Source organism: Capra hircus, chromosome 22 (assembly GCF_001704415.2).
Source record: "Capra hircus breed San Clemente chromosome 22, ASM170441v1, whole genome shotgun sequence".
Taxonomy (NCBI): Eukaryota; Metazoa; Chordata; class Mammalia; order Artiodactyla; family Bovidae; genus Capra; species Capra hircus.
The window spans coordinates 52,938,947-52,966,399 of NC_030829.1; the positions used below are offsets into that span (position 1 = coordinate 52,938,947).

The 27,453-nt window shown below is 44.6% G+C and overlaps 2 protein-coding genes across 4 annotated transcripts in view; one reads left to right on the forward strand and one right to left on the reverse strand.

Moving 5' to 3' along the window:
• LRRC2 (leucine rich repeat containing 2) overlaps window positions 1-9,450 on the forward strand; it is a 39,108-nt gene extending 29,658 nt beyond the window's left edge. For both annotated transcript variants that reach the window (XM_005696028.3, XM_018038403.1), the window contains exons 7-9: window positions 1,350-1,505; window positions 4,037-4,173; window positions 7,445-9,450. In XM_005696028.3, coding sequence (XP_005696085.2) covers window positions 1,350-1,505; window positions 4,037-4,173; window positions 7,445-7,494 — 343 coding nt within the window. In that variant the 3' untranslated portion in view covers window positions 7,495-9,450. The remainder of the gene's footprint in view (window positions 1-1,349; window positions 1,506-4,036; window positions 4,174-7,444) is intronic.
• On the reverse strand, window positions 10,897-17,334 carry RTP3 (receptor transporter protein 3). 2 transcript variants are annotated; one of them, XM_005696031.3, is made up of 2 exons: window positions 16,725-17,334; window positions 10,897-15,038 (listed from the first exon to the last, which is right to left on the reverse strand). In XM_005696031.3, exons 1-2 carry the CDS (start codon window positions 16,877-16,879, stop codon window positions 14,321-14,323), a joined length of 873 nt encoding a protein of 290 aa, XP_005696088.3. In that variant the 5' UTR covers window positions 16,880-17,334; the 3' UTR covers window positions 10,897-14,320. The 2 variants fall into 2 exon arrangements, 1 of the variants encoding a protein (XP_005696088.3); XR_001917027.1 differs by having other exon boundaries at window positions 14,940-15,775; window positions 16,725-16,807.

A 27,453-nucleotide genomic window follows, 5' to 3' on the forward strand; every position in this document is an offset into this window, starting at 1 on the left:
ATATTTACTGTTGAAAAATATTTGCACATGAGTGGACTCACGCAGTTCAGACCTATGTTGTTCAAGGGTCAACTGTATATATATATGTATATATAGATATACAGTTTAAACACAATATATATACACACACATATATATGTATATGTGTGTGTGTGTGTATATATATACACACACACACACAATTTGAACACATCTTTGTTTTACTTTAGTCCTCAGTAGAATGGAAGTTTAGCTTTACATTACTTCCCAGGAGTAGAAAAGTAAATTCATTATGTATGGAATAGAAACATATCATTCTATATAGGCTATCAGGATAATTTTTATCAGTTTCATTTATTGCTTTATTATACATAATGTTTCAAACAAAATTGATATGCTTAGTAAGGTTTTCAAATTCTCTCCTTGTAGCTATTTAATTTTTTAAAAATTAACTATTATACAGAGTCATGTAAGATAGATTCATTCATTTATTCAATCAGCCAATATTACTAGGAATATTAATAGGCCCAGGAAGTGGGCTGAGTTTAAGTGTGAATGAAACAATTTTTCTGGCCTCCTGGACTCCATAGTGTTCATCATAAAGTAGCATAGTAAGCTGTTGGGACACAGGAACTAAAAATTGCTTGGTCCTGAATGCCATCTCATGACCTTTCTCTACTCCTGGGACATGTGATGTATATGAATGCTTTCCTGGTTTATGAGACTAAGTGGGAACTGTTTTAGTTTGATACACAAGGGGAACTTTGTGAAATATTTTGTGGGGTCAGTCAAAATTTTGCAGATGAGTGAAATAAAAAGCTAGAGAGGTAGGCATTGAGCTAGAAGAAAATGGAAAACAGAGAATAACATATTTGGACCATATTTTGCTCATTTCCTTCTCAATCTGCAGGTTTATTTATATTTTAAAGTTAAAGTATGATGAGAGAATAGTAACTGTATTCTCACAAGAGGAAATATTTTACCAAAATATGTTTATTCTCACTACAGCTCTGATATGATTTCTTTCCCATATCTACCTGTGGGAACAGAGCAGATACTAGATAGAATGGCAGATACACTGATTTTATAAGTTCCATCATGGCCTACTATATATTGTGTAATTGGCTTATCCTGCTGCTGTATCTGTATCTTCCATTTCCAATTAATTCAGTAAAAACTTAAAAAACAAAAAACCCAAATCGTGTCACCCAGTATAGCTTTATTTAAATCGTGTAGCCAGTTTATTCTTATAAGGGTCATATATAAAAAATAAACTAAGTAGGGATTTCCTACTAGAATTTATCTGTAATTCACTTTTCTTGGCTGTGAGGCTAAGTCCTTGAGTTCTAATCCCTTTCATGTCTTCTTAGGCTAGAAGGACTGAAGACCTTTCTCCTGTACAAGAACAAGCTCACCTACCTTCCTTCTGCCTTGCTTAACCTAAAGAAGCTCACCTTGTTAGTCGTCAGTGGGGACCACTTGGTGGAGCTCCCAACAGCCCTCTGTGACTCCTCCACACCTTTAAAGTGAGTAGACAGCCCAGTAGAGACCCATTCAGACACAAGGTAAGAGCGAGGAGCCCCTGGAGCCTGGGCCTCCGTCTCAGGAACCAAGTTCAATGGTTCTGCTATTCTGAGAACAAGAAATTCTGGTGCTTTCATATGGAATTTTGAAGTCTTTGGCCAATGGCATGGGGAGGTATAGCTCAAGGGATTTCTGGATAAATGCTACCTGCTGGCTGAAGGCACAGAGGGATATGTGCCCGGGGCACAAATACACACACACACACACACACACACACGCACACACACACACACACACAGATAAATACATATAAAATCATAAGTAACATATAAAAAGGAATCTGGATTAAGCTACAAATTAAATATAGGAAGGAAGCTATAAAATGAATGAGAATTGCCAAGTTAATGATGATAACAATGATAGATACATGATGATGTAGTTAACACCTGTCCATCTTGAGACCCCATTAAAATGAGGGGAAAAAAATGTATAGACCCACAATGATGAAAGAAGCAGCTAAGGCCCTCACAGAATGAGAGGTCCCAATACATTTCTGGGAGATACTCAGCAGAGGCACACTGGTGACTGATGGAAATGGGATGAAATAGGCCGAAGCTCAGAGGGCAAACCGAGAGATGAGCCATATCCTGGAGGACTCCAAAGATGCGTGGTAGTCGGATTCCAGGTATGGAAGGTATAGGCTGAGTCGTGGTGCTAAAAACAGAAGGAGCAAGAGGAAAGCTTCATACAAACGGGTGATCCCCTGCCTTCCAGATCTCTTCCTTGATTTCACTGGGCAGATCACTCAGCCCACGGATCGAAAGTGTGAGGTTTGCTTTAGGGAGGCCCTGAGGGAATGACCCTGGACTTTTGTGTTTGGAGATTCCCCAGGGGACTGATTTGCTCCCTGAGTGGTCAGCCACAGCGGGGCTGTCCACTGGGCAAACACTGTCTGCATATAAAGATGCCCAGACAACATTTTGCTGTCTCATTTTCAAAATAGGAAGGTGTCTGTAAGACTTACCAGATAATTGTCACAAACATATAAATGTTATAAACTGGTTTTCAATTCTAGAATCAAACTGCAAAAAAGATAGAAAAGTTAAATGTGGTTACAGATCGGAACGTGGATGGTGTTGACATTGACAATGTGAAACTACACAATGTCTGTGATGTGCTTTGAAATGCTTCAAAAAATCAGGTGGCTTGATGGGTGGCTAGAGGAGTGGGTTGATCGGTGGATGGGTATGTGATAAAGCAAGTGCAGTAAAATGTTAAATGTGGAACCTAGGAGTGGGCCCAGGGGTGTTCGTTGTAACATTTTTCAACTTTGTTGAATGTTTGAAAAAGTTGCATAATAAAATGTTGAAAAAATAAAAGTATAGATAAAAATTGGGGATATAGAGGGAGTTGAATATAAGGGGAGGATACATTAAAGTATTATAAAAGTACATTAAATTATTTTTCCATGGTAAAAGATAATTCCAAATAGATTCAGTAAAAACAGTGATTGACTAATGATAAATTTCTTTGAGATGGGAGAGGAGCGAAGGGGTAGGGCTGCTTTACATAAAAAAGTATCATTGTGCTATTCAAATTTTAAGATATGTACAGTGATTACTTTGATAAAAAATGAAGGATGATAAAATATAGTTATATGTCTTATTTTTGGATTAAAAAAGTGATAAAAATTCAATGAAAGAAATTGCAAATGAAAAGTTAAATGGATCTATGTATATAAGAAGTAAAGCCTTTTTGCTTTCCCCATATTTAGCTATGAAATAAAGTTGAAAGGAAAATTAACTGGGATGTATATATATATGAAGCTAGCAGCTATGTGGCTGATATCATATATATACACATATATGTATATTTGTAATATAGGTATGTAACATCTCTTCTACAAACCAAAGACAATAGACTAAATTCCCTAAGACTTAGTAGGGCCTACAATTGCAACCAAAGACTGTTTGAAAGATTTCCTATTTTGAATAGATATATTTGTAGAATCTTTCACATCAAAAGATCCTTCAAAATTGTGAAGAGATTAGGTCAAATGCCATTTTGGCTTGTCTCCTTTAGCTTCTTCTTTTTTTTGTCACAGTAGTCCATACTTTAAATATTTCTTTGATGGGGATTTCATCTCAGTCCTTTTCAACATAGCCACAACATTTTAAGAGTTTGCTGTCACTAGTTGGGAGTAATATCAAACATAGTAAGGCATCATATCTGATGGAGAGGTTAAGTGTTATTGTTCACCTCATGCCCACTGTCCTCTGTCTGTGGCTAAGTACCTCTCATTTTCCCAACAAGCTTCTGCACAGTCTGGTGTAAACTGAATCCAGTAATCCTACTGGATTACTGAACAGTGAAATTCCACCGGTGACACTGTTATTATGTGGTCAGCTGTGACTTCCAAGAAGAAGTGAAAAATTGGGATTTAGTGCCACAAAGGTTGACTTCTGAGAAGATTTTTGCACAGTTACAAATGCACAGGTGAAAGTGGTGGTATTTTCCATCTTCTCTTGAATAGATTTGTAAGTCTTATGGACAATCCTCTTGAGAATACCCAGTGTCAAGATGGCGATGAAATGGTGGAGAGTGAACGAGATCGCCAACATTTTGATAAAGAATTTATGAAAGCCTATATTGAAGATCTTAAAGAAAGAGGTAGGTTATTCATATTTAAAATTATTTAACATGAGTGTATAGAATTCCAATCACTCATGCAACACATTTATTGCTGTAAGCCAAACTAAAGCAAACTTGATCGGTTAGGGGCAGGTTACTTTGTAAATTATTTTCTGCTTACCAAAAAAGAAAAAGAGAGAGATACCTTTCCTTTCATTAAATAATCGAAATTTCCTACTGTGTTAGCCTGCTTGATACATCCTCAACCATGTGACAGAGAAGCTGGGAAACATACACTTAAAATGTGAAGGTTGCATTACTAACTTTCTGTGGGATCGTAATGAAATGATATTGATAAAATGGTATTTTAATTAATAGAACAGAGGTTTCCATGTCAAAATCCATTTACATTTAACTTTTAAAAAAGTCATCTCTTATATACATCAAAGTACACCTGTAGAATATCACAAAAGGAAAAAACAAAATGACAGATTAGTGTGTGTATGGTAAGTCACAGTCGTGTCCGACTCTTCTGCGACCCTACGTACTGCAGCCCTCCAGGCTCCTCTGCCCATGGGGATTCCAGGCAAGAATACTAGAGTGGGTTGCCATGCCCTCTTCCAGAGGATCTTTCTAACCCAGGGATCGAACCCACATCCCTTACATTTCCACTAGCAGGCTGGTTCTTTATCGCTAGTGCCACCTGGCAGATTAGGAGTAGATGCGTTTAGTCTTGGTTTCGCATAACTAAATGACACAGAGGAACAGGGCGGTCACAGTACCTCAGGAAAGGGCGGAAGTGTTTTTCCCAGTGGCTGTTTCCAAAGTGTTCCAGAAGCCTTAGAACGCCTTCCTCTTTTCAGAAACATAGACTCAAGGAAAGGCATCAGTTAGTCTTTGTTCCGAGGATGAGATGGCTGGATGGCATCACCAACTCGGTGGATGTGAGTCTGAGTGAACTCCGGGAGATGGTGATGGACAGGGTGGCCTGGCGTGCTGCGATTCATGGGGTCACAGAGTTGGACACGACTGAGCGACTGAACTGAACTGAGTCTTTGTTCTTCTTTTTTGCTGTCTCTTCTTTTTTTTTCCTCTTCTGAGTGTAGGTCCCCACAAGTTATCTCTTAATTTTTCCAGTTCTCTCTCTCTTTTTTTTTTTTGGTAAGCTGGATATAGACCTGAATGAAAGATGTTGTGCATGTGAATTTAGGGAGGCTGTAGCCCTGACCCCGTGAGTCTGAAGACAAGCACTTGGGGACAGGTTCCCTCAGTCACTCTCAGAAAGTATTATACGTGTGAGCTTACTGCTCCCTTGTTAGTAGGTATCTGAAGATGATAAGTCACATTCAGATATTCAGGTATCTCATGACATTAATGAAAAATACCATTTATTGGCAAAGTAAAATTTTTCCAGTTAAAATAAGAAAAGTTCTATACAGTTACCTCTCATGTGTTTGTCCATCCTTAATCCTGAATCCTGAAGTGTTATGAAATAAATTAGAAATTTATATTAAACATGAAACTGAAATACCAGAACCATTCATTTTGTCAAAATTTATCTTAGGGTTGTATAATTTTCCTCTTACAGAAAACTTTCTTGTATTTTATTCTTTTGTTCATAATCCTGTTATACTGCTATTATATAAAAATGTAAGAATGGATTAAAGAAAATAGGTATTAATCTTTCCATCTATGTGGCCAGGAATAAAAATGGTTTGATTTTAAAAGTTAACTTCAGTGATAATAGATTTTGAATGCATTTGTTTATTTCTAAATAATTATCATAATTCTATCCTTCTTATGGGCTTCCCGGTGGCTCAGCGGTAAAAGAATCTGCCTGCAGTGCAGGAGATGCAGAAGATGTGGGTTCGAATCCCTGGGTCGGGAAGATCCCCTGGAGAAGGAAATGGCAACCCACTCCAGGATTCTTCCCAGGGATAGCTCATGGACAGAGGAGCCTGGTGGGCTGCAGTCCATAGGGTCGCAAAGAGTCACACATGAATGAGCAACTGAGCATGCACGCTCACACTCACACAACCTTCATATATTCATATTAGGTTGAACTAAATGGTATTGCCAATATTCAGCTGTGTTTGACCTACGAAAATGGTGATTTCTTAATTGATCAACGTAGATGTGGTTGGACATATGCTTTGAATTTTTTTAAGTTTCCTTCTTCTTCATCGTGCTGTCTTCTCTCTTTTCTCTCCTTCCCTTTCAGACTAATGTCTGAGTTAGAGAGTTCATCACTGTAAGGAGAAGAAGATAGATTTAGTGGCCTTCCTTGGCAGCCCAGTGGTTAAGACTGCCTTCCAATGCAGGGGATTAGGGTTCAATCCCTGGTTAGGGAACTAAGATCCCACATGCCGCAGGGTGCAGCCAAAATAAATACATAAATAAATTTGTTTTAAAAAGTAGATTTAGTGAGTCTGTAAGGATGTCCAACCTTGTACGATTCAAGAATGGTGAAGAAGTGAGGCCTCTCCCTGGTCCTCATACTTTAGTGAACATGAGAATCAGCTACAGGCTCCACTCTCAGAAATTTTGAGTCATCAGGTCTGGGGTGGGGCCTGAGAATGTGCATTTCTCAGAAGTTCCCAGGTGATACTGATGCTTTGAGTCTGAGAACCATTGGTATAGACCAGCCTTTGAAAAAATTTGGCTGTGAAGAGAGAAAGAGTGTGCAGTAACCAGTGGGAAGAGCAGGAATGATAAAATGATTATTAATAAGATGGTACTTGGTTTAGGAATAGCCCAGACTTCTTTTATAAACCATATTCCCTTCTACCTGGCATCTATAGTTCTTGGCTATATATTTCTATTTTATCAACTTTTATTATTTTGGGCCCATATAGTTTCCAGTATGTTGATGTAGCTTGTGTAAGGTGGTAGGAAAGATTGCAAAAGAATGAGAATTAATAATAAGTTAATCTTCAGGGCTTGCCTGGTGGTCCAGTGGTTAAGAATCTGCCTTCCAAGGCAGGGGACACAGGTTTGATATCTGGTTGAGGAACTAGATCCTGTATGACACAAAGCGACTAAACTTGCGTGCTCCAACAAAGACACAGTGCAGAAAAAAATATAAATTTAAAAATTAAAAAATCAATCTTAAATAATGCATTCTTCTATCTTAGGTCTAAATATCTCTAAAGCATGACTACACGTTTGTCGTGATTGACATAATGGTGATAAATAAATGCATTTATCTCTATACTTGGAGTATGAAATGGCAATAATTTGAATTTTGATGTAGTTACACTTCATAATAAGATGTGGAGTGGTTGAGTATATTTTTTTCTTTTTGTTGCAGAATCTATTCCCAGCTATACCACCAAAGTATCTTTCAGCCTTCAGCTTTGATGCCATCCATCAGAAGACTACAGAATTTTCCTGACCTGTGGAGCTGTAAATCTTCCTGTTGTGGGTAGTCATAGAGGAATAATAGCTTGGGCTTACAGGCAAAGTCTAGAAACCACTGTCATAGTTGTTAGGAAAAATGATTTTCAAATTTCAAATATGTGAATAACTCTCTCTGTGGACTGGAGAATCGATAAATGGGTTTATATATTGATATTTAAAGGTTCATTTGCATTTACTTGTTTCCAAATAATACACATTTAAGTTTTAAAAAATGTGTTATTTTAAAAAATTATCACTTAAAAGACCAAATTTTGAAGTTGACTGCATTGTTTTTGGAGATCCAGGGATAAAGGGGTGTTGAAAAGAGTATTTATATTGAATTAGTCAGATGAGAGTTTATTTTGTTATTTTTAAAGAGTTTTAATGCATCATTTCTTTTACTGAGGACTGTTTTCCTTGGGTTTATATACATTGTTATTTTCGTATGTTTTAAGTTGTATTTTACCAAGTTTAGGCTTTCAGGAAAGAGTTTAGGTATAATCTGGGCCTTGAAGGTAGAAAGACGGGCTGGACTGTCTGCCCAGGCACTGGGCTCAGATGGTGCCCTGGTGGCTCTAGTGGAGGACGTGTGGGCCTGGCTGGTCATGGGAAACCTGGTGGGGCCTCCATGGATGGTCAGCCTGCCACGAGTGGGCCTCCTGGGGTCCCAGGATGCATGCTGGAGCGCAGAGCAGAGGCATTGCCTCCGGGGACCCGTCCTCCAAGATGGTCATATAACGTAGCAGGAAGGACTAGTCCACAATGATGAGGAGTCAGTCCCCCGCAAGGCTTCCCTGCAGGTGCCTCAGGAAGACTTTGCTCACGGGTGAGCCACTGCAGTCCAGAGAGAGCAGAGGAAACTGAGTTTACATGGGCAAAGAAGGAGTTCATTAGAGGGCTTTGAACTTTGATATCACATTATAGGATTTGGAGAAATTATACAAATATCTATTTTTATACTATTATCTTGAGCTAAAATAAACAAGATTGTGAATATGTTGAAGATAAGTTTAAACAAGTAACTTTTGTGACTAAGATGGAAAAATTGCATATATTCATATATGTTTATATCGATCCACCCCTCTGTGGTCTAGCTGAGCACTGTCCAGTAAAACTTGCTGCTGTGAAGGAAGGGCTCTGTATCTGTGCTGTCTAACTTAGTAACTGACAGATGTATGTGCTTCTTGAGCTCTTGAATTTAATTACATTTAAATTTAAATAGCCAAAGGTAACTACCATACTGGACAGCACAAGTCAGGTCAGTTGGGTTTTTCAGAAGTTAATCAGGACTAGAAGTGAGCAATTTTTATTTCTTTATCTGAAAAACCAAAGGGGTTAATACTGATGCTCAATATTTTGTCTTCATAGGTTTAATCATACTTCTAAATATTTTATTCTCAACAGATATAGAGCAGGCAGAACAATCTAAAGCCACCTAGTAATGGTTCCATAGAGCACTGCTTCAACTTAAAGGCAAACTCTGAGAGATAGGTTAAGAGATGAAAAGAGTAGGAGAGCCTCTTTTCTCAGTTAAGTGAGAAGTCACTTTAATTGAACCTCAAACAGTTGTGTTTTTATTTATACACTTTACAAATATAATGCAAATTTATCAGTTGTACTATGTGAATGATTTTGGAAGTTTATTTCATGCCACAGTATATGTTACATAACAGCCAAATGGAAAATGTGTCTCAAAAGGGGGGAAATGAGGGCTTTCACATAAATTGACTGTCCATAACTCATGTAAAATTTATTTCAATAAAACCAGTCTTTTGTGCAAAAAAACCCCTTATATCGATGTTACATAAAAATAACTGAAAAAGTACTGAATACATTGATATGTAATTATTTCATATTATATAACATCCCATAATGTTTATTATGTTTAATAACATAATTAAAGAAATATAGCTTAAATATGAGGCTTGTAGAAATACTCTTTACTTTACTCATATAAATGTAAAAATGCAGAAAGATTCTAAAGTAGATTAAGCATCTTAATGGAAATAAGAGAGATCTGAACATTTTACATGATGCATATGGATTGATTCATAATTTGGAAAAGTAATTTATGTAGAATATAGATATGAATATTAAAGCAATATGAAGGAAAGAAAATATAATTCTTAGGAGAAAAATGTTCTGGTTCCAAAAGCTTATTATGATACCCATTTTTCATATGTTGAAAGTAAAGGGGTAAAGACACTTCGGTGAAATCACTGAGTAGTGCATTTTAATTAATAACAAGACCTACACTAGGTTTCCTGACTTTAACTGTCTAGAACAACCATTTGACATGCTTGCCAAACACCAGTTTAGGGTAACTCAGGACTGTGAGGAGCAATCTCTGGAAATCAGTTACTGTCTTTCCCTCCTATTCTTTCCTGCCTTGATGCATCTCCCTACTTTTGAGTGGAAAGAAAATTTGGATACCTTTGGTGATTTTTTTTTCAATTGAAGTATAGTTGATGTATGATGTTGTGTTAGTTACAGGTGTCCAGCAAAGTGATTCAGTTATACATATATTCATTCTTTTTCAGATTCTTTATAGCTTGTTACAGAATATTGAGTAGAGTTCCTATGCTCTGCGGTAGGTTATCTATTTTATAGTGTCTGTATGTTAACCCGAAGCTGCTAATTTACCCCTCCCCCCACATTTCCTCTTTGGTAACTGAAAGTTTGTTTTTGAAACCAGTGTGGTCTGTTTCTGTTTTACAAAGAAATGCATTTGTATAATTTTTTTAAATTAGATTCCACATACGAGTGATATACGTGAAATTAATCTTTCTGTCTGACTTAGTTCTCTTAGTGTGATCATCTCTAGGTCCATCCATGTTGCTGCAGATGGCATTTTTTCATTCTTTTGTTACGGCTGAGTAATACTTCATTGTATACACATACCACGTCTTTATACTTTCCTCTGTCAATGGACATTTAGACTGCTTCCATGTCTTGGGTATTGTAAATAGTGCTGCAGTGAGCATTGGGGTGCATGTATCTTTTAGAAGTATGTTTTACGTCAGATATATGTCCAGGAATGGGATTGCTGGATCATATGGTAGCTCTATTTTTAATTTTTTAAGGAAACAGCATACTGTTATCCAGCTTTCCTGGTGGTTCAGTGGTAAAGAATCTGCCTGCCAATGCAGGAGACGTGGGTTCAGTCCCAGGGTTGGGAAGATCCCCTAGAGAAGGAAATGGCAACCCACTCCAGTACTCTTGCCGGGAAACTCCCATGGACAGAGGGGCCTGGCGGACTGCAGTCCATGGGGTCACAAAGGGTCGAACGTGACTGAGCGACCGAACACACATACTGTTCTCCACAGTGGCTGTACCAATTTACATTCCCATCAACACTGCAGGAGGGTTCCCTTTTCTCCACACACTCTCCAGCATTTATTGTTTGTAGATTTTTTGATGATGTCACACTTTCTGACCTTTGTGATGTGGTACCTCATTGAAGTTTTGACTTGATTTCTCTGATAACTAGTGATGTTGAACACTTTGTCACATGCTTTTGGCCGTATGTGTGTCTTCTTAGTTATTGTTCTGTGGTGTCCATAGGTTTAAATGCTTATTTTATGGCATGTACATTGGTTTTATTTCTAAAAATTAGGAAATTATATCTAGGCTTTAAAATTTGAAATGGTGCCAAACTTCAGCATTCGTAGGCAACTCCAATATCTCTGCTTAGAGTCTCCAGCTGTGTCATCAGAGTGAAAAATTGAGATGCTTCCGTCATTTTATTGCAGTGTAATATAAATTACAGGAGAAGCAAATTACAGTTGAGTAGGCCTTAACTCATAATTCTTAGGAAAGAAAGCAGCAGAACCCTGGTACTGGGACCGAAGAAGATACGGTGTTACACAGATGAACTAGCCTTGACTGTGAAACTCACCAGGGGGACAGAGAGGACCCAAGGCTGAGCCTGCGCTGGTAGAGGTGTGGCTTTGAGGGGAGGAGGGACACTGTCTGGGGTTAGGATTTCAGTCTTACTAATCAGCTGCTGCATCACAATCTATTTTCACTTGTAACTGGTCAACCCTGGGTAGCTCCTGTAACTCAGGTACTAGTGATGAATTGGTCCAAAATAGATCTGGTTCTCATTGAGAGCACGTTTATTCTTGTGACTTTCTGAATATATTTGGTAACCTCCTGAAGGGACCGATAGTCAACACTGGAACTCAAGGAGCCGGGATTGCAAGGCCAGCTCTTTTACAAATGCACTGTACTGTCCTGAGAAAAATCACTTCACTTTGGGGGAGTCTTATTTTCCCCACCTGCAAAAAATAGAGGTGGAAAAGACAATCTTTAAGGCTGATCCCACTTTAAGATTTGATGATTTGCTTTCCACTAGGAACCTCCTTTTTAAAAACAATTTTAATTAAAAATGTTTGATTTTGTGCTTTATTTTTGGCTGTGCTAGGTCTTTGTTGCTGTCAGGCTTTTTCTCTAGTTGTGGTGAGCCGGAGCTGCTCTCTAGTTGTGGCGTGCAGATTTCTTGTTGTGGTGGCTTTTCTTGTTGTAGAACATGGGCTCCAGGGCACGCAAGCTTCAGAAGCTATGGCATGTGGGTGCAGTAGTTGTGGCTCCTGGGCACCGGCTCAATAGTTGTGGCACAGGAGTTTTAGTTGCTGTGAGGCGTATGGGATCTTCCCAGACCAGGGAGGGAACCAGTGTGTCCTGAGCTGGCAGGTGGATTCTTTACCACTGAGCCATCAGGGAAGGCCTGAACCCTTTTTATGGTAATGATCCAGCATACCTTCCCCGCCTCACTGGTCACCCAGCGTCCAGGTGTGTATGGGCTGTGGGACTCCCTCATTTCTCTTACACGCTTGTTTCTTAGGCGTGTGTGTTCTCAGTCTTATCCTGCTATTTATTTTAAGTCTAATGGCAACTTGTCTAATACAGGTATGTAGACTGTGCTCAAGTCTGTGAAAGATTTACCCATACATTTGGGTTGTGTTCCCAGTAGTTATCTCTGTGCTGAGTTCTTACAAATATTATTTCTGATATTGCCTTGGAAAATTAAACTTTCATCATAAAAAAATGCATTGTCTAGAAATACAAATCAAAAATACTATAAGATATCACCTTACACCATTGATATGGTGATTACATATTAAAAAAAAAACAAAATAAATGAAGTAAATGTTGGCTAGAATGTGAAGAAATTGGAATCCTTATGTTGGGATTGTAAAATGGTACAGTTATGGAACAGTTTGGAGGTTCCTCAAAAAATTAAAATAGAATTATCGTATGATCTTGCAGTTCCGTTTCAGAGTATATATCCAAAAGAGTTGCAAGCAGAGTCTCAAGAGCTATTTGTGCACCCAAGTTCACAGAAGCACTAGTTCCAGCATCCAAGAGATGGAAGCAACCCACGTGCCTATCAACAGATGACTGGATAAACAAAATATGGTACATACATAGAGTGGAAAATGATTCAGCCCCAGAAAGGAAGTGAAATCCTGTCACACACTACAACTTGGGTGAACCTTGACGGAATTATGCTAAGTGAAATGAACCGGTTGTAAGAAGACAAACACTATGTAATTCCACATATATCAGGCATATGTAGTCTAAAGTAGTCAAATTTAAAGAAATGGACAGAAGAATGTTGGTTAGCAGGGCCTCGGGGGAAGGAAAAAGGGGGAGTTGTTGTTTAATGGCTACAAAGCTTCAGTTTTGCAAAGTGAAGTAGTTGTAGAGATTGCCCCAGAGGGAGCAGCCTGCAGGCTGGGGCTGGACCAGACCAACCCTGCGCTTGCAGGAACCACTGACACTGATGAGGGGGCCAGACGGATGGAGAAGGGGACGAGGGTAAGGGAAAAGGAGCATTTGCTGTAAATGACTTTTGCTTTCATTTTAGCCATGTAAATGGGAGGATTCCTATTTCTACATTTAAAAGAAGATGTGAGAATGAGTCTTAAGATAGTTCTCATTAATCAGAACAGCAAACTTGTACAAAAACAACTGGATTTCAGAATCTAGCTGAGAATCCATGCACAGGCTTCCACCCTTGGTCTTCAGAGCAGGGTTCCCCCCACCCCCCCCACCACCCTGATGATTTTGATTGTGCAACCCTGTCGATGAGAAACTGAACACACACACCAAATGGGTGTGTATTTATTTATCCCATCACTATCCCATTCTGCTAATAACATACATTACAAAGCATGTGACAAGAAATAGTAAAGTACAAAGAATAAGTTAAATGGACCTTGGAAGGATAACTGCCAGCCTTGGTGGAGCTTCCTGCTTCACTCCTCAGCTGTGTGTTAGCTCCTCAGTGGAGACCTCTGACTTAGAACCTGATTTTCAGGCAAATGCTTTGAACAGCAAACACCTCCACAGACTGACAACAGAGGGTCTGTGCGAAATTTTCTGGTGAGAGGGCCCCCGGGTTGCATGAGATTTCCAAATGGTTCCATGAGCCATAAACGCCTCAGTCTCAGTTCTGCAGAGAATGAATGAAATTGCAGTGTTTTTTTTTTTTTTTCATTGAGGCGAGCTTTACATTAAATTAACCATTTTAAAGTGAACAATGCAGGCGCGTTTGGTGTATTCATAGCGTTATGCAGCCATCACCTCTGAAATATTTTTGTCACCCCCCAAAAAAACCACACAGACTATATAGCAGTCCACCATTTCTCCTTTGATTGGCATCCCTAAATCTACTTCCTGTCTCTAGATTTACCTAATCTGAATATTTTGCGTCAGTGGGATTATACAGTAGATGACTGTGTGTCTGATTTTATAAACTCACTGATCAAGCTTTCGAGGCTCAGATAGTAACTTCTACCACAATTACAGTTACGATGATGATTATAATTACAATTAAAATTAGGATGAAACAGCAGCAGTGCATGTGTGTGCTCCTGGGATGCTGGGCTGGGTGGGAATAGAAGCTCTGATCGCAGGAGGAATCCTGGTCTCTTCTCTCCCTCTGGAAGCTGGTGTTCGTTCTTGGGCTCCACGAAGTAGGGAGGCTCTCAGCTGGTGTGGGCTCAGGAAACCACGATCTGGGTAATACCTTCTTTTTCTTCACTGCTTCCCCTCTGGTGCTTCCACTCGTGGGAGGCATTTCAGCGGTGATCCCAAGGGTGGGCGAGCTTATTGTGTGAAATGGCAGGGCTATTGGTGACTGCACGGCCAGACCTATGTCATTCTGGACACAAATGCCCTGCAGACATGCCTCGCAGTTGTCACTGTTATGTGGCCCTTTGAGAGCAATGTCTTTAATCATAGGACTCTTCACGAACTTAATTCCTTCTCTATAGCATTTCTTCAGAATTTGCAACACCAGGTTGTTCAGGATCCTTGAGATGTTCTCTTCTGTGAACTCGGGAACCTCAAACGAAGGCTGGGCGCACTTCTGACATCTCTGGGCAAAGACTCTCATCTTCACCTGCCCCCTGGATTCCCCCTCACTCCAGTGCATGTGGAAAAGGACCTGAACTTGGGCGGAGGCCCAGTTTCGAGAGCACAAGGAGCACTGGAACCTATGGAGACAGAAGACAAGACCCATAACCTGGCTCAGTATGACCAAGTTGTGGGCTGTGTGGGAAGGACACGCAGAGACGTGATTTGATAGGGGGCGTGGGTTAGCAGGGAAGAAATCCTGAGCCCCATGTTCCTATCTCCACTGTGCCACCGACACAGAGTGTGACCCACGGGTGTGTCTGCCATGAAAATAGCAAATCACAAACCCTTGGAGCTGGAAGGGACTTTGGGCAAATTCCAAGTCCAATGTAATCATTTTAGAGATGAGGCACACCCTGGCAACGTGTCATGCCCGGAGACCCAGCAGGTGGAAGAGCCAGGACTGGAGCTCCAGTCTCTTGACCCCAAACCAAGGCTTCCTCACATGTGGATGTAAGTGCATCAGAGGCTACACGTGCAAGAGCCCCAGGAACCCTGAACTGAAATCCACAAATAGATATAAGCAGATGTGGATAAATGCTGCAGTCTAAATGTTTGTGTACCCCCCAAATTCCCACGTTGGGATCCTAACACCCAAGGTGATGGTGTTAGAAAGTGAAGCCTTTGGGAGGTGATTAGGATGTCTGAGATTAGTGCTCCTACAGAAGCAAGCCCGCAGAGCACCTGAGCTCCTTCTGCCATGTAAGGACACAACAAGAAGCCTGTGGCCCAGAAGAGCAGCTGGCACCTTGATCTTGGACTTCCAGCCTCCAGACTGTAAGGAGTGAGCTGAGACTCTGCTCTGATGCTCCTGGCCCTGGAAAACATACACCACCAGGAGAGAAGAGCTCTGCTTCCTCTGCCTGGACCCTCTCCCGGAAAAGGGATTGAGCACAACCCCAGTTCCAGGATAGAGTCCCAGGCCCCCACCCCCAACCCTTGAGGTTCCACTCTCCCAACTGGAAAAGAGAGGGCTAGACTTTGAATGACCTCAGAAGGTCCTACTTTTAAAAGACTCCATCAGACTTCTACAGTGTTGCAGTGGATAGGAACCTGCCTGCCAGAGCAGGGCTCATGGGTTCAATCCCTGGTTGGGGAAGATCCCACATGCCTCAGAGTATCTAAAGCCTGTCACCACCACTACTGAGTCCATGTGCTGCAACTACTGAAGCCCACGCGCCTGCAGCGTGTGCTCTGCAACAAGAGAACCCACTGCGGTGAGAAGCCTGTACAAGAGCAGTGAAGACCAGCGCAGGCAAAAATAAATCAATAGACAAAATAAAAAGACTCCATTAGCTCGGAGTAGAGAGGGGCAAGGTTTGCTGTGTGTTGCTCAGCTTCTCACCGCCCTCCGCCCCTTCTCTGAGGGGGTCTTAGCGCACAGAGTCTCTCCCCCGCAGACTCTGTGTTGGATCCCAGGTGTCCCCAAAGCAGGGGACATGTGCCCTAAGCCTTGCTCATCCAGCTTTTGTGCAGTTGAGGGCAATAGCCTCCCTTCCTCCCCTTCTCTTTTCCTCACTGCTTCTCACCCTCACTGCTCACAGCTTCTTTTTTCTCTCTCTGGGCATTAGCTCAGTCTTGCTTTCATCTTGTAGTCCAGTGTAATAAGCAAAAAAAATTTAATGAACCTGAAGCATCTTGGATGATGGGCACCTTCCTGTAATCTCCAATTTACAAGCATGAGCAGAAGAAAAGTAATGAGTGTATGAAGTAAGAAGAAATGAGCAAGAATTTTCTGGAATGTTACCATCGCACTCCCTACTCACCAGGCGAAGGTCCACTGCTGGTATTGTGCCCACCCTGGCTTCAGGATGTTAGGAAGAAGGCTTTTGTCCAGCGTGAGTTGCCATGTGTGCCACGGCTTCACCTCCCGAATTAATTCCTGGAACATTCGCTTCCACACCTTCACGTCCAGATCCATCTCTGCCGTCGCAGTGAGCTGGGTGTGGCAGTGTCTCCCGGCTCTGACGGATCTGAGGTGCAACGTGAGGTCTCCTACTTTAGAAGAGCTCAGATCCACTCTCTCCTTATGTTCCTGGACTGGGCTCCTGAACCAGGTCTTTGCCTCAGGGACAAAGGTCAGCTGATTCTGGCTCAGTTTCAAGTACAGGACATGGCTCCACGGGGGATTTTAAAAGACGCGGAATGTGTGGCTTCATCCAGCGAAATATTACCAAAGAAGTGCCCCGGACTCCGTCGGGAGGGGCGAGTCTCAGCCTGGCTCTGCTGTTTGCCCACCTTTAACTGGGAACACACCTTTCTATCTCCAAAGCCCTACTAGTGGTAGAGACAGGCTCAGTTGCCCTTTCTCATTCTAACATTTGAAAGTCCTTATCAACTGGGCTGCTGTCCTCAGAATCCGGGAGGGGAGACACAAAGCAAGACACGGCCATCCAGGGCCCTCCTTCGAACGCCTGTCCCTCTGCATCTTTGCTCTTGTTCTTTACTTCCTTGCTTGTGCCAAGCCTCTGTGGGACAGTGTCTCACAGACGCTAAGCTGTCCAAGCCTACTCTTCCACCCACTGGAGACAAAAGCTCTTGCAGTTCCTGTGCCCTGGAGATGAGGCTACAAGGTCCCCACGTGGGTGGGAGGGCATGGCCACACGCTGAGGTGCTTCATCCTCTACTTCCTTCAGGAGAGACTTGGGGCCCTCTGAGACCCAAGGTACCTGACTACAGAGCTCCCCACCTGCTCTGGCTTGTATATGGAGACCCTCAAAGCGGGCAAAAATACTGGAGTGGGTTACCACTCCCTTCTCTAGGGGATCTTCCTGACCCAAGGATAGAACCCAGGTCTTCTGCATTGCAGGCGGATTCCTTACTATCTGAGCCACCAGGGAAGCCCCTTTGTTCTCTCTTGGAGCATCTTTATTTGTGTTTTGAGTTTTATTTTTCCACAACTCTGTTAACATTGCAAAAAAAAGTGAGAAAGCAAACAACCATCATTTTTTATTTATTTGGCCTCACTAGGTCTCAGCTGGGGCACATGTAATCTTTTAGTTGTGGCATGTGGGATCCAATTCCCTGACCAGGGATCAAACACAGGCCCCCTGCATTGGGAGAATGGAGTCTTAGCCTCTGGACCATCAGGGAAGTCCCCTATTATTTTTTAATGTTATCATTAAAACGTCTAACACAGCCCTCTGTGTCAAAGAAATTAAACAAGGAGTCCATTAGAACAAGGTGGTCATGCTGCCCTGGTAGCCTTAGAAAGCAAACTGAAACCTCAGCCAGAAGTTACACACTGAAATCCGAGAAAATGAAACTTAAGAACGACCAGTCACAAGCAGCCAAGTAGACTTTGTCATATTAGGCCACCACACAAGCTATAGCCAATCAGATAATTTCCTTGTTTAGCTACTGTGTCTTCTCGATAAAAGCCCCCAGCCCGTGTCCATGGAGCACACCCAGCCATCTTCAGTTTAGTACTGCCTGATTCCAGCTGATATGTGCTCAAAATCTTGAAAATGTTAATGTGCCTCAGTGTATCTTTTAACATGTCTCTTCCCCAGTAGTATGCATGTGAGATTCATCCGTGTCATGCCACGTCGCCGTAATTTTTTGATTCTCAATCTTACATATTCCATTGGATGAAAACTGCAGTGCGTTTGGCTACACCAGTGTTTGCTTATTACAAATGATGGGAATGTGTGTATTCTTAAGGTATGTTTTCTCGTGCCTTTCCATTGGCATTTGGTCAGGGTGTTCTCTTGCTCTGTACATCCTCTCCCCGACTGGTGCCTGCTTCACCTGCGCTCTGCTGACGCGACTGAACTTCCTACACTGTTGTCTCCACTCCAGCTGCTGGTTGCTCTTATCAAAGGCCTGATGAGGGGTGCGCCTCTCCATTGGTTTCCCTGGTAATTAATGAGCCCACCTGATGATCAGTCTTCCCCCTGGGAGCAAAGACTGTTGCCACCTTCTGCCCGCCTTCCACCACACTCGGTGGGGTGTTGTTCCCAGATCTTGCTTCAGACAGGTAAGCTCCCCCATCCATTAAACTGCTGGTGTCTCTGTTCCCGACTCCAGGCTCTTTCTTTGGTATTGAGGTGGGGCAAGCACAGGCCTTGTAGGCCTGTGGGGTGCAGCCCTCCAGTTGGGTAGATACACCAATTTTTTTTTTGGAAAGTTTATGAGTGTTTCAATTGCTCTAATCCTCACCAGCACTTGGAATTGTGCAACCACCAGTCCAGGGGCAGGGCCACCAGCCTGAGTCTGCGTTTCTCATCTCACTGGCCTTGGCCCCAAGGGGTCGTGATGGGGCAGCTTTATTAAGTCAGGACACGTTTCTCTGGAGCCAGGGCAAACCGTCTCTCCCCCAGGGAGTCCTCCTAGGGCAGCAGAAGAGTTAATAAACAAATAATCAATAATATAAGACTAATTCTAAGGTATAAGGAAACTACATAGTATTGTAGTAGGGATCTGGGTCTTGCAAGGGGTCTGGGTCTCCCTGGAGAAGGTGTGGTCAGTCCAGGGATAGCAGAGATGGTCACCAGGGGCCACGGGGCCAGGAGGCTTTCTGAGTGCCTGAACCATGTGGAGCCTTGCCCTGTGGCTGCAGCTCAGTGTGTGACCCTGGGCTTCGAGAGGAAGTCTGGGTGCCAGCACAGAACAGGCCACACAAGCTGTGTGGGACTCCTGGATCTGTGTGGAGAAGGCTCTGGAAAAGGTCATCAGCAGACCCAGGCTACAAATGGGCAGCCCAGACCGCCTGCACTCAGGCCCACCCTGCCCTCCACCCCCGCCAGCGCTGGAAATGGCAGACCGCCTTTCTCCTGCTGTGTTCTTCCAGCTCCCCCTATTGAGAAAGCTTACCATGTCTCCCTCTAAAGGAATTCCAGCTGAGAGCATGCACTGATTGCTGCCGGTGCATTTTGAGCTGGGAGGCAGTAAGCTGATGACTGACGCAAACTATACAAATGTATGACAGGACCCCATCGAAGCCCCTGACGGGAAAAGGGGCTGATCTGAATCACTGTAGCAAACAGTGTTTTGCCTGGAAGTCATAAGGCTAAAGATGAAAGGAGCTGGAACGAGCATACTCTAATTGGTAAACGTGTTTTCTAGAGGGCTGCAATTCCAAAATTGCCTCACAGGTGTGCTGAGACAGAACAAAGAAGTAGATGGATGATAGAAGGTGGTTTGTACCGCAGGAGAGGGAAGTTACACCCCAGGAAGGAAGGCTGGAGTGATCCCTGAGGACGGCTTAGATCAAATGCAGCTCAGTACGCACTCAGCTGGGTAGATACAGAAACAAGGTGAGCACATCTGTGCACATGACTTACACGCATTGCCTTTACCTTTGGTGCCTCCCTCTGTTGAGACGGGCCAGCAGCAACAAGAGCACCCAGTGTTAAGACTTTGGTTTCTGGCTCTCATTGTCCAGTAAAAGGAAGGAAGACTCCTTGGTAAAACAGCTGATTGTAGGCTTCGGGCAGGAAACACACAAGATCAGCCTGTAGCGTCTTGAGGTGCCAGAAAATAAGGAAGTTCTCAAAAAACAAATGGATGTGGGCATGCCAAAAGGATGTGGGAACCAACTTGAAACAGATCCCAGCTGGCCTAAGCTGGGGCTAACATTTCTCTAATGGGCCAGACACTGTGCCAAGTTTTTTTTTTTTTTTTAAATCGAATCCTCTCTACAGCCCTGGGAGGTTATTACTCCCATTTTAGAGATGAGAAAACTGAGGTCCAGAGAGGTGAATGGAAAACACTTCTCCTGTAGCCCAGGTGCACTGTTGGAAGATGAAGGCTGCCATTTGTCTCATGGCTTGTTGGAGTGGCCCCCAGGTTCCAGGTGACTGGCCCATCTGAGACCATCCCTCCGTGACATCATTTCTCCCTTGGGCCGTCCTTCCTGCAGCCTGAAAAGGCCCTGCTGTGGGTAAGGAAGCAGGAAACCAGGCTGCTTCCTTGTTCCTGCCTGGCCTGAGGGTGGGGGTGGGGCGTCTGTCTGTGTGGTGTCCTGAGGGATGGGCTTTCCCTGCAGAGCATCTGGGGAACAGCTGCTCCCCAAGCAGCAAACACCCTTCAGTGTTGTAGCCACGCGTTCCGGGAAACAAACTCACTCAGAAGGACAATGCAGATAGTGGAGTGCAGTTTATTACACCAGCGGGCCCAAGGCAGAGTCTCCTCTTAGCCAAAGACCCCAACCAGCTTTTGTGAAAATCACTTATACCCCATGTGTACGTGTCTGAACCCACCACTCCAAATTCCTTGAGACTTACATAAACCAAGGAAAATACAATCCCAATAACCCCATCATTCACGTGCTATGTGCTCATGTGTGCAAACAGTCAAACAATTAGCCAATAATCAATAAACCCGAGGTTACACTCTGATTGATACAGAAAAATCTATGGCCTCTCTGGAGGAAGGGGTGATTAGTGTATGTTTTCTCTTAGGCGATGAGTAACCTAGATACGATCTTCAAGGTTCTCCTGTCTGGAGGGGGTCGTATCCTTCTGTTATTGTTTTCATAGGCACTAAACAGAGTTCAGAGTCCATTGGAAAGGTGGCCGAGCATGGTCAGCATGAACAGACCTAAGATGGAGTCCAGGCCCTATGAATTCCTTCTTCAACAGAATCCAGACATCTGTGCTCCCTCCTCCCCCTTGCTTCTAGAGGACCGGCCAGGCTTCTCCCCTTGTCCTTCCCTTCCTCAGCTGTGACAAGCCTTAAAGGATTCCGAGGAAGGTTCACCAGGGCAGTTTCTCTTCTAAGACCTTTACGTGGAGGGCAGCAGCTCTGGTGTGTATCTCATTGACGCCTCCCAGCTTCAACTCAGTCCACTGCCTCAGCCCCCCACTCCCCATCCCCACCTCCCTGGAGCCCAGGATGCCTTGGTTCCCAACCAGCCAATGTTAGCCACAGCTAACCTGACCTGCCTCTTGAGAAACCTATGTGCAGGTCAGGAAGCAACAGTTAGAACTGGACATGGAACAACAGACTGGTTCCAAATAGGAAAAGGAGTACGTCAAGGCTGAATATTGTCACCCTGCTTATTTAACTTATATGCAGAGTACATCATGAGAAATGCTGGGCTGGAAGAAGCACAAGCTGGAATCAAGATTGCCAGGAGAAATATCAATAACCTCAGATATGCAGATGACATCACCCTTATGGCAGAAAGTGAAGAAGAACTAAAAAGCTTCTTGATGAAAGTGCAAGAGGAGAGTGAAAAAGTTGGCTTAAAACTCAACATTCAGAAAACGAAGATCGTGGCATCCGGTCCTATCACCTCGTGGGAAATAGATGGGGAAACAGTGGAAACAGTGTCAGACTTTATTTTTCTGGACTCCAAAATCACTGCAGATGGTGACTGCAGCCATGAAATTAAAAGACGCTTACTCCTTGGAAGGAAAGTTATGACCAACCTAGATAGCATATTGAAAAGCAGAGATATTACTTTGCCAACAAAGGTCCATCTAGTCAAGGCTATGGTTTTTCCAGTGGTCATGTATGGCTGTGAGAGTTGGACTGTGGAGAAGGCTGAGCACTAAAGAATTGATGCGTTTGAACTGTGGTGTTGGAGAAGACTCTTGAGAGTCCCTTGGACTGCAAGGGGATCCAACCAGTCCGTTCTGAAGGAGATCAGTCCTGGGTGTTCATTAGAAGGACTGATGCTAAAGCTGAAACTCTAATACTTTGGCCACCTCATGTGAAGAGTTGACTTATTGGAAAAGACCCTGATGCTGGGAGGGATTGGGGGCAGGAGGAAAAGGGGATGACAGAGGATGAGATGGCTGGATGGCATCACCGACTCAATGGACGTGAGTTTGAGTGAACTCTGGGAGTTGGTGATGGACAGGGAGGCCTGGCGTGCTGCGATTCATGGGGTCGCAAAGAGTCAGACACGACTGAGCGACTGAACTGAACTGAACACGCTACAAGTGGCCAGCATCACAGCAGTGAACCCTGACACAAAACTTTGCAGAAGATGATGTAGGAAGAACCACTTTACAAGTGTGACAGCCAACATGCGTGTGAGCCAAGGTGCCAGTCAGCATGAGTAGGTTCTGTAAAGAGGCTGGACACAGGGAGGGTGTGGCTCGCTGGCTTCCTAGGGGACAGGTACCTCCAGTAGTCCTCTCCTCTGAGGGTGCCCCCTCCTCACCTTAGGAGCCATGTGAGTCCTCAGAGCCGCACCCCTCCCCCACTAGGCTCAGCCCTGACCTTAGCACCTCTTAGTGATTGACATTAAGCCCATGGTGGACCCTCGCTGCCAGCAGCAGGAAGGACAGGAAGGAGCTGTGGGGACATGCTGCACGGCACGGCTCCCTGCTTCCCACCAGTTTTCCTTCTTTGCCCTGCACCCCATTCCTGCTCATGCTTGCTTGGAGAGCTCTGCTTCCCTCCCCAGTGGACAGTGTCTTGCAGCCCTTGTGGCTGGTCTGGGTGGGCCCAGAGCGTGGCTGGAACCCAGGGGATCAAAGCCTGGAGCCCAGCCAGCAAACCTGGCCGTCACCTTCCAGGCTGCCTGCCTCTGACTCAGCCAGCCTGCAGCCCTGAACTCTGCTCCCAGCTTCCCGGATCCCTGTTTCAGCTGAGCACAGGACTGAGGTCAGCTGATCAAGAATTTAATCCACAGAAAGAAAGGAGGAAGGCTGGCTTCCAGGGGGCTGGCATGGGCTCTGGAGAGCAGGGGTCTGGCCGGGGAGGAAGCATGACCTTGGGCCAGGCCTGGGGGTCATGGAGACTCTTTCCAGTCAGGAGCTTGAGGGCATGGAACAGTTGGCCTCTCTGCCCCAGGGTGTCAGGTTCTTGCCCTGTTGCACTCTGAGGCGGGCAGGGTTGGGACGGGAGGTGAGACAGACTGTGAAGCTGGAGGTATCAGCCCTTGCTGGGAACATTCCGCTCAATGATTCAGTTGTTTCCTTATTCCTCCTGTGGACCGCTTTGATGTCCCAGCTTCATATGATGTTCACAGCTCATTGTGATCAACAGCAGTGTGCTGGGGCCTCCAGAGTGTGGAGGCTCAGTGCCAGTGTGGGAGGAAGGTGGATACTGCCAGGACATTCAGGCCCTTCTTGGCGCTGCCTTCCCAGCAGGGACACAGTTTCCTAGGGGATCTGGGGGTGGGGGTGGGGTGGGGTGAGGAGAGCACACAGCCCCTGGGATCTGAGGCAGCCTAGAGGGGCTTTGGTGTCACCTTGGTCCCAGGCCTCGGCGTCCTCATCTGTGAGATGGGCAGAATGATGGGGGGACCCACCTGGCAAGAATGGCCGAGGATCCGAGTTGTGCACACACAGTGCTGGTGCTGCGCCCGGGGGTTGGGCAGGGTCTGCCAAGCATGCTTGTTTCTTTTTCTCTCCCTCTCCCGCATCCTGCTCTCCCTTCACTTCTTCTCCAGAACCTGTGCCCAGCTCAACTCCATCACACTGCAACTCAAGTAACCACAGCTTTTGTCCATTTGCAAATATTCCTCCCCTTCCTCGCCCCTGGACTTTCCCAGTGGCTCAGATGGTAAAGAATCTGCCTGCAATGCAGAAGACCCAGGAGACATGGGTTTGATCCCTGGATCAGAAAGATCCCCTGGAGGAGGAAATGACTACCCACTCCAGTATTCTTGCCTAGAGAATGCCATGGACAAGGAGCCTGGTGAGCTACAGTCCATGGAGCCGCAAAGAGGCAGACACGACTGCGACTAACACTTTCACTTCACTTTCCTCTCCCCTCTGGGCTGCCCAGGTGGCTCTGGTGGTAAAGAAGCCAGTTGCCGAAGCAGGAGACTTAAGAGATGCAGGTTCAATCCCTGAGTCATGAAGATCCCCTGGTGGAGGAAATGACTACCCACTCCAGTATTCCTGCCTGGAGAATCCTATGGACAGAGGAGCCTACAGTCCATGGGGTCGCAAAGAGTTGGACACGACTCAAATGTCTTAGCAAGTTCTTCTCTCCGCCTTCTCTCTTCAGCCACTGTCACAGGTTGCCATCTGAGCGAGAGTTGTTTTTCTGTTTTAACCTTTTTATTTTGTCTTGGAGTATAGCAGATTAACAAACAATGTTGTGATTGTTTCAAATTCAGTGATGGCCATCCACATTGATAATATGAAATCAGTCACCTTGGGAATTGGCAAATGCTACAAATCAGGGCTTAATAGACAGTTGTGTTTTAGTGATTGTCTAGAGTTAGACTTGCGGCACCCCACTCCAGTACTCTTGCCTGGAAAATCCCATGGATGGAGGAGCCTGGTAGGCTGTAGTCCATGGGGTCGCTAAGAGTCGGACACAACTGAGAGACTTCACTTTCACTTTTCACTTTCATGCATTGGAGGAGGAAATGGCAACCCACTCCAGTGTTCTTGCCTGGAGAATCCCAGGGACGGGGGAGCCTGGCGGACTGCCGTCTATGGGGTCGCACAGAGTCGGACACGACTGAAGCGACTTAGCAGCAGCAGCAGCAGCGTTAGACTTAAGAAAGTGGCAGAGAAAAGCCCCATAATGCAGATTAAACTAATGCATGTGTCTTCTCTATAACATTGTAAACAGCACAAAAAATTGAGAAAATATTTTTCCAGCACTGGAAAATGCTTATATATCTGATTCAGGAAAGATGTTGCTCACATCATTGACAAATAATTGAAGTTCTGTCATGCATCTAGTCATTTCTCTTTCATCTTGCTCTTTAACATAAAAGAAATGTATCAAACAACTACCCTCCCAGAGCCAGTTAGTAAGTACTTTGTAGCCCAGCCCTGGTTATGAGGCGCACTGTGCTTCAACTCATACTGCCCAATGGGTCTCCAAGGGGGGAGTTGTACCTGTTTATATGTTCGTTGGTGGGGTTTTAAACAAAATTCAGTTGTGCTTTGTAGTCATATCTCAGGACCAGCAGTTTCCTAGAAACTAAGCCCATGACTGAGCAAACTAGCTGACCCAGACTGGTGAGAATTACCCGCAATAGATTCCATAAGCAAAAGGTACTTCCTAGGGCCACTTGCTGATGTGGGGTCTGGGAAGGGTGGTGGGCCGTAGGAAGGAAGAAGCGACGCAGGTGCAGCTGCTCGGCTTCCTGGAGGGGGCTGCACTCGGCTGGCCCTGAGAATTTTTTATTTAATTTTAATCTTTTTTAGTTATAATTCCCCCATTTAATATTTGTTTATTTTTAATTGGAGGATAATGGCTTTACAAGATGGTGTTGGTTTCTGCCATACATCAACATGAATCAGTCATAGGTATACATCTCTCTCTTGAACCTCCCTCCCGCCTCCCACCCCATCCCACCCCTCTGGGTTGGCTCCGAGAATCTGAGTGGGGAAGGGAGCCCGCAGGCATCAGGGCAGGGGCAGCCCGTGAGCACTGCGGGGCAGAGTCCAGCTGGAGCATCTTCCCACAGACGGTGGCAGAGGGCGCGGAGCGGGGAGCAGCTCCCCTGGCCACGGTGTGCCCCCTGTCTGGGGCTCCTGTCCTGTGTGCATTGGCCGCCTGGCCCACCGGGGAGAAAGCCCCAGCAAGGCTGTCCCTGGGGCAGAAGCCCCGGGTGAGGAAGCCGTGCTCTCCTCCTCAAGGCTTCTTGAGTTTAATTCATTGGTTTAATTGTTACATCTTATGGATCACTGCCCAAATCTGATCTCAATAAATCCTTTAGTGCCCTGAAGTCTGTGGGCAACACAGAGTAGCCTGTAAAACAATGAGTAAACATTGTTCAGAAACGCACAGAAACCCTTTGGGGGCTTGTGAATGTGCCCATAGTTCTCCCTGCAGCCAGGGTGGACATTTCCTTCTGTCTCGCTCTGGGAGAGGCCATGATGTGGTCAACAGTCATTACCAAGCAGGGTTAGTCCTGAATCTCCCAGAGGCAGGCTCTGTGCTAGGTATGGACCGTGCGGAGAAACACTTCAACCCCGCTGAGTCCCTGTGCAAGGAAGGCACCCACATGCATGTAACAGCACGGTGAGCCAAAGGCTTGAATGGGAGACAGTCTGCACTCCACTGTTGCAGGCGAGAGTAGGGCAGGGGCAGAACGGTCAGGGGGAGCTCAAGGGGGCCATTAGGGAAGTTGTCCCAGACTCCCAACATGTAAGAATGAACCATCGACACGATACCGAGTGTTTCATGAGCCCCTGATGCTGGATCCATGGTCCAAAAAATAGTTTTAAATAAAGCTCCACACCTCTCTGCCTTTGGCCCTTGTCGGATCAGCATACTCTGGGCAGCTGCAAGTCAGGGAGCTTCCTCACTCACAATCCACCTGGAGGTCCAAGGGTCTGTCAGTATGATGGTGCCCAGGATGGAACTTCTGGTCCAGCTACTCCCAGTCTGTTCCGCCTGCTCCCAGTCTGTCCCATCCATGGTCTTCCCCATTTCAGTTAATGCAAGTCCATCCTTTAGCTTCTCAGGCCAGGCACCTCGGTGTTGTCCTCTTCCACTCCTGATCTTCACACTCCATATCCCCTGGAGATGTAAGCAAATCCCATCATGTCCACCTGTAAATCACACCTAGAGTTCAGCTTGTCTTGCCACTTCCCTGCTGCTGCACCCCAGATGAAGCTG